A 7309-nucleotide genomic window follows, 5' to 3' on the forward strand; every position below is an offset into this window, starting at 1 on the left:
CAAGTCACCTGTCCCGGCTATGCTCCCTCCCGATTTCCTGTGTATCTTCTCACTGGTAGAGCATGAGACACAGGCAAGAAAATGTCCTTGGTTATGATAAACACAACCCAGCAAAACCAAAACAACAATGTATTATCACTTCTGAATTCAAAACACTGCACTACGCTAGCTACTGAGAAAATTAACCCCATCCTGGCTAAAACCAGGACAGAGAGCTAGGAAAGAGTCCAGCAAAGAGTGACTGAGATGATTAAGGGACTGTACCACCTCTGATACAAGGAGAAACAGAGAAAGCTGGGGTTGTTCAGCCAGCAGAAGAGCAGAAGGGGTGATCTAGCCTGCAAAAGATAAGAAAGGCTCAGGGGGTTCCTCTCATGAGGTTTTTATGTACATTGATAGCACCTAAAGAAACTGAGCCGGGATCTTCAGTGATGCCTAGTGACAGGACAAGAGACAATGGGTATAAATTGAGACACAGGAAATCTGTCTAAATGTAAGAAGACATGTATCTTCTGTGATTGTGAAATAGGTTGCCCAGAGAGTTTCCCATCCCTCGAGACAGTCAGATCCGAACTGGACAGAGTACTGAGCAAAATGTGCTAGCTGACCCTGCTTGACAAGGAGATTGCCCTAGACAGTCTCAAGACATTCCTTCCAACCTCAACAATTCTGTGGTGTTCAGATGCAGGGATCTGGGACAGATTTTTCTATAGAAGTGTAGGGGTTTTTTTACCTGTTGTATCTTTTGCTGATTCACTTGTATTTGGTGTAAAGAGCTCATATAGCATGGAGTCCTGTAAGAAACCCTCTGGTCTAAATTGCTCCTTGCATTAAACACAATGAGAGGGGAAGGAAGGGATTTTGTTTTTTACTGGGAAGACCTATAACGGTAGTCTGTTTAATTATCTTTCGAGTCTTTTGTACTCATTATCTGATAGGCTTTTGTTTCTGCCTGCTCTTTCTTGGCCTACCTTCTCCCAAAATAATATTAGGGAAAACATGAGTAAAACAATACTGTGTTCCTCTATGTGCATTTCTAGTATTGTACCATGATCCTGATTTAATTAGGGGGAAAAATGAATTATAAAAATGCATAGGGATGTATTTTGAGACACTACAGTTGTCTATAAATCCTCATAAGAGTGATTGATCATGGGTAGTAAGTAGGCTGTGTGCTGCATGCAGTCTGGAGAGCACCCAGCCTTCAGTGCTCATGGTGGGTTAGCAGTGTGCTGTGTTCAAATCTGCTTTCAAGTGTGCCTGCCTTTTCCTGTAGGCCTTGCTGGGAATTGCCAGGTGGATGTAATTTTTTTTTTTTTTTTTTTTTTAACCCCCTGCCCCCTTCAGATGCAAAATGAGACAGGGTTGTCCTCATTGTCACTTTTGCTCCCTGACATGTAAAAATTCCTGTTTCAGTATAAACTCTGTTCTGAATGATGGTGACATTAAGAACACTCCTGGTGTGTGCCCTGTGCATACGTTACTCTGCTGGCTGCCTGCTGTCAACTGCCACTTAGGCTGCATGTCGGAATTTCTGGGTATTACATTAGTGCCATCTGCCCTCAACGAATCCAAGCTCAAGAACGTTTGTGGTTTGCCCTTCTGTTATCCAGGGAATGCAGAAGAATTGAATGTTTTCTCCCTTCTCTCCCCAGACAGCCTGCCTGCGTTCCCCATTGCCACGGTGGCAGGGATAGCCATCGGTACGGTTGCAGGTCTCACATCGCTCATCTCTATTGTCGTGTGTCTTGTCATCAGAAAGAACAACTCTAAAAAACGATACTCTGGGTAAGAGATCTCCCTCCTCACCTGTGGATGATGTGAGGAACAGCAGCAGGATCAGAGGGAGGGCTTAAAGGGAGGTAGGAGTTGTTTCAGGCAAGTCTTGGCAACCATGGCTAGAGATAGGGTATGGCTGTGTGAAACACTGTTCATCTGCCTTTAATGATTATCTTTGTGCTGTCCTTGAAAAGACAAGCTGACCATGAGTTGCACCTGAAAATCACTAAATGTTGAAGCTGATGTACAGCCACAAGCATATCTGCTCTAAGAGCATTTTATCCAAGATATCCCAGCTCTGATCAGTTCCCCTCCCCTCCAGCTCTACTTCCCCTATCACTCACAAAGGAGAAGTGCCATACATGCACTTTCAAGGAATGTGCTGTGTTGAGATTAAGACTGGATTTTACAGTTACCGGTGTCTAGCTCCTAAGCCTGGAGCATACTTGCCAAAACCCCATTCATCACCACACTTGAGAATAAAGGAGGAGTAGCTGCTCTGCATCCATTCTCATTCACTGTCTGTTTTCTGTTAAGTGTTACCATCCCTGCAGGGTTTTTAGTGTTAGGAGGATAGTTACGCTATCATTCCAAAGTGAAGCACAGTTCTTTGGGCATATGAAACAGCAACAAGAACTAATGAAGGTAGACTTGAATCCTGTAGTGATGGATCTTGTTGCTGGTGGAGGAAGCACTTCCTTTTAATGTCTAAAAGAAAGAGTAAAAATTATGTATGTAGTCATAGAAACAAACCCCAAAGTTATAACTTTCTTCTGTTCTTTCCCCAACAAATATTCCTGCCTTCTGCAGGTTCTTTGGGTTGCCTGTGTGATAAAAGAAAATAACTCCAAAAATAAACTTGTGGGGATTTCCAAATTAAACTTTGCCCTGTCCTTTTCCCAGTTGAAGAGCTTAGAGAAAGTGAGTTGGCTATTGCCCTAATGGTAAGGCTAAATATAGCAAAGGCGGCTGTGTGTGCTCAGAATTGTGTGGAAAGCCTGGTTTTCCCTTTCTGCATGTGTCCTTCCCTTAAGAACCAAAAAGAAGCCTGCAGTGTTCTGCACCAGCAGTGTGTGTGAGGTGGTCTGCTTGCCTTGCTCCCCACTGACCTGCTCTCTAGTGTCTTCCTGCTGGGGGGAGCCTGGAGCAGTAGTTCATGCACTGTGATTTCTCATAGTAAATTTAACTACTCTCTTGGGAAAGTAATTGCTGAGGTTTAAATACTGCTTTCACTGACCATGCCAGCTCTGCATGACATGTAGAGAGAAACCAAGCGTGCTGTGACTCCCTCCAAACTTATGGACTGTTTTCTACATGATGCTAACCCGGTGTGTGGTGGTGGTGAAGAGATGCACTTTCTCTTAGTAACCATTCTGCCTTAAACTGAGGTGGGCTGGGGCACTGCGCGGCACCTGGAACCCCTGCATGGCCACAGTCTCCATTCATGCTCTGACTTTGGTGTTTTTTTTGTTTTGTTTTGTTTTTTTTCTTTCTGCCTTGGTGTGCTGGGATCGGATCCTGCTTACCTTCCTCTCCTTACAGAGATCCTGATATAGACGCCAGATTGGGAATGTAACAGGGCTGGGTCTTCTCTTCCAGTCCCACTAGACACCATGGTAACTAATCAAGTTGGTGGTTGCTGTTAATACCTGTGTGTGTGTACACATTTCCTCTTCCTTTGCTGACTAACCAGCTAGCTCTCAACTAACATAACTTCACTGTAATTTGTGCTGGAATCTGTTGGCAAAGGGATGATGCATTTCACTGGGTGCTTGGGTTTCATTGTCTCATGTCTAACTGGGGTGGAGTTGCTGTTTATCCCAGATGGTGTCCCTCCATTTCTTCCAACAGTGAACTCGCCAGTGCATTGACTAAAGCACAGGAAATTCAGAGCCCTTTCTGTGTCAAAATGAAAGTAAATGCCCAGTAAGTTTTCCTCTGGCTCAGACAGCTTGGGTGTTTGAAAACTTGCAGGGATCTAAGTACATTAGTTGCTTAAGCCTGAGTGATAACCTTTAGGTAGTGTAGATCTGAGGAATTTTGTGAATAAAACAATTAATGCTTACATAGTTTGGGTAACAGAAGGCCTGTGTGTCTCTGAGACAGGAGAAACCCCTTCCTGTGATGGCTGGGGCAGTATTTTTTTTAAAATCCTTACTGCTGCATGTATGAGGAGCTAAGTCTGCTCTGGTTAGAGTTACAGAAGGATAAAAAATTCTTACCCTGTGAGAAGGTAGTCTGCTTAATGTCACTGCCCTCGTTTGTTTCTGTACTTGCTTTATACACTTTCTATAAAGACTGAGGGAAAAGGATGCCCAATGGTCAGAGGGCTGTGGCAGCAAAAGGAACTTCTGTGTCTGCTGCCAAGGAGGTGACTAGTTTCCTTTCCTGGATGCTTTGGTATGAGGAGGTAGACCTAGCACTGGGAGATCCATTACTGCACTGCCCAGAAGTTACTAACTTTGTGGGCATTTGTTCCTGTGCTTAGCTCTGTGGCATTAATATCTGTCACAGGCTTGTTTTCTTTTCAGTCCTGCTTTAAGCAGACAGAAAGAAGAAACCAGAGAGTGAAAACTGGCAGCCTTCTTTTAGGGGTGTTGGTTCTTACCGCAAGACAGATATTTTGTTTGAAAACCAAGATTTGCCCTATTAGATATTCAAGTGGCTATATGAGGGCACATAGCTTAAATACCATATGTGACTCTTGAGGTAATTTCTCCAGCGACTACAGTCTCCTGTGAGCGAGCAGAAGTATTTTTTGGATCATAGCCTAACCAAAAGCTAAGAGAACTAATTGTGGAGTTTGGTAAGAAGTACCTTGTTGCCTTGGAGAGCTGGTGGCCCTTGCAAGTGTTGGCTCTAACTGTAGCACTGGTGCAGCACTTGCCTCAGTGACTGGGGCCATTCAGCTTCTGGTTAGATTATTGCTATTTACCACCGTTGACTGAATCTTAAGCCTCAGAGAAGAAAACAAATGGGTTAGACAGGTTGGGCTGAACAGGAATATCTAGGGAACAGGTGGAGCTGCTGTCCTATGTTAATAGTTGCTCCTTCATGTTGCTTACCAATGAAACTCTGGAGGGATAGAGAAGTGTCTCAGGAGAGATGGAGAATTGTATGTGCTTATTTCAGAACTCATTATGTTCATTTTTACTTTGGCATGATCTGCCACATTCGTCTTGCCATCACTCGTCTTTTGTTTTTGTTTTGTTTTCTTTTGGGTTTTTTTTGTGTGCCTCTTGAACATTGTCGTGCAAACTCTGCTCTGCCACCTCGTCAGCTGCAGTACATCTGAGAGCTTGATGTCACCGGTTAAGCAGGCTCCGCCGAAGTCGCCCTCCGACACAGAGGGCCTGGTAAACAGCGTGCCCGCCCGATCACACCAGGTAAACTGCTTCCTGCTGCTTCCCGAAGCAGGATCCTCCCAGACTGTGGGGGAGATGGTATGAAACAGGTCAGGGCAGGGTGGGATACATGCATTAGGTGCTGTCTGTTAAGGTGCTGAGGGCTGGTGGGTAAAAGTGTGTGCTCCAGGCAAGGGGTGGACAGTACGCTGGGACTGGTGAACTCAAGCACTGACCTCTTCTCTCTGGTAATCAGTGGCAGGACACGAGGGAATGGGTTGAAGTTGTGTCAGGGAAGGTTTAGGTTGGATATTGGAAAAACATTCTTCACTGGGCATTGGAACAGGCTCTTCAGGAAAGTGATCACAGCACCAAGCCTGACAGAGTTCAAGAAACGCTTGAATGTTTTCAGGCACATAGTGTAATTCTCAGGGATGTCCTGCCCAGGGCCAAGAGTTGGACTGGATGTGATCCTTGTGGGTCCCTTCCAGTTCTGAATATTCTGTGATCTTGTGTGAACTCCTTTGTAGAAGGCTTAGTGCAATTGAAAGAACAGCATCCTGATATTTGCTGAGATGGAGATTTATGTCCTTTGCATACTAATGTATATAAAAAAAAGATGGTTGTGATCTTGTGTGTTAACATACACAGGTAGTAGTGGAGTGCAAGGTTGAGAGCCTGGCAAGAGTGAGGAGTGGGCAATGTTTAATGCAGAGACAGCATTGTCTGCTGGAGATGTAATCACCCCTTAAATCTTCCTAGAAATCTGTTCTAGGATTGTAATGGGGAGGAATTTTACTACTTCTCTAGTGCTCTGTGGCATGTACTTCCTTCACAAAGAATGAGCCAGCACAAGGCATGTGCTGACCAGTGATGATCGGTTTGCAGATGACTTGTGCTGCTGAGAGCTCTCCTTTGCTGAGCCTCCCCACTTTTGTGTGCTTCAACAGGTGGGTTTTTTTTGTCTTGTGCTTGCTGCTGTTGGCAGTCCTGCTGACTCTGAAGGAAAAATGTAGCTCTCACCCAGGCTTAACATCCCAAGCAAGGGGTGTTGCAGGATCAAAGCAATTGGTCAGAAGGGAGAGAGCATGAGTCAGACAGGGATTCTATGCAATGTACAGGATTTCCTTATTTGTAAGCTGATTCTTGCCTCTTGATTTGTGTATTCCCAGCAATTTTCCTGTGGAGGTATGGCTCCCGAATGAGTTTAAGTTCAAAACGGACTTTTTCTTAATCAGCCACCTTTTAGCAAGTGGTTGCAGAGTAGTGTGTGAACTGATGGGTTTCTAAATCAAAGTTAATACCTGCTCTCTTAATTTCTCCTGAAAAATTAATGGAGATGTGTGTTAATGTGTTAACAGTACAGGAACAAACCCAAACGTGCTGTGAGCTGGATAAAGTCAAAGTCCCTAAGTCTGTTGTGCTTCTAGTTTGGCTTTGAAATATATCTTGTTGTGGGCTGTGCAGTATTTCCAGAGTTTTAGGCCCAAAAAGCTGCCCTCTGACTTCAGAGATCAGTTATTCTCTGAACATAGAAGCTATATACTTGAGTTATAAGATTATAGTTCAGATTTTGACTGGGATGGGTCTAGTAGCAGCAGGCTGCCTGTAAGGCCTAGATAAAACTGGTATTTTCTAGCTCATGGGAATTGCTTCTAGAATGGGTGCATGAGACAGGTGATTCCCACCCTCTCCCCTCATCCGAAAAAAAAAAAAAGGAAGAAAAGGTTTTGTGGAATGTATGTTGCAGTAGCTGCTGGAATCAATGTCCCTAGATCAAAAGACCAGGATGCTTTATCTAATTACTGTCATGGTATGAAGCATGGATGCCAAGGGCTCTGGCAGCTACAGGGATAAAGAGTTTTGCTGTTCTGCACTTACATCTTGAAAGCAAAAATACTGTAGTGTTCTGGTGTGAAAACTTGTGGTGTCCTCACCTTCCCCTGCCCCCAGTGTTCTGGGCCTCAATGTGCTGGAAGGAACACTTTTGTGCTTTTGCCCTTCTGTAGTCACTCTGGTCTGCTTATCCCTTGACAGAGCCCTCCAGGGTTTCCTGCAGGTAAGTTCCTAAAGGAAAACCTAACGTGTGAATGTTGCTGACCTCAAAGGAAAAATACTGCAAATGGCTTTTGTTTTGTTGAGTTTTTAGTTTAGTTTTTAGGTTTTGAATCTCTTTTGTCAGGGAA

At 44.3% G+C, this 7309-nt stretch overlaps 1 protein-coding gene across 1 annotated transcript in view; it reads left to right on the forward strand.

Annotated features, from left to right (window-relative positions):
• The window catches only part of MPZL1 (myelin protein zero-like 1), an 18617-nt gene that overhangs the window by 6860 nt on the left and 4448 nt on the right, over window positions 1-7309 (forward strand). The window contains exons 3-4 of the mRNA XM_009073238.1: window positions 1656-1788; window positions 5060-5165. Of these exons, the coding sequence (XP_009071486.1) occupies window positions 1656-1788; window positions 5060-5165 (239 nt within the window). The remainder of the gene's footprint in view (window positions 1-1655; window positions 1789-5059; window positions 5166-7309) is intronic.

The sequence above is a fragment of the Acanthisitta chloris genome, unplaced genomic scaffold (genome assembly GCF_000695815.1).
Source record: "Acanthisitta chloris isolate BGI_N310 unplaced genomic scaffold, ASM69581v1 scaffold27804, whole genome shotgun sequence".
Taxonomy (NCBI): domain Eukaryota; kingdom Metazoa; phylum Chordata; class Aves; order Passeriformes; family Acanthisittidae; genus Acanthisitta; species Acanthisitta chloris.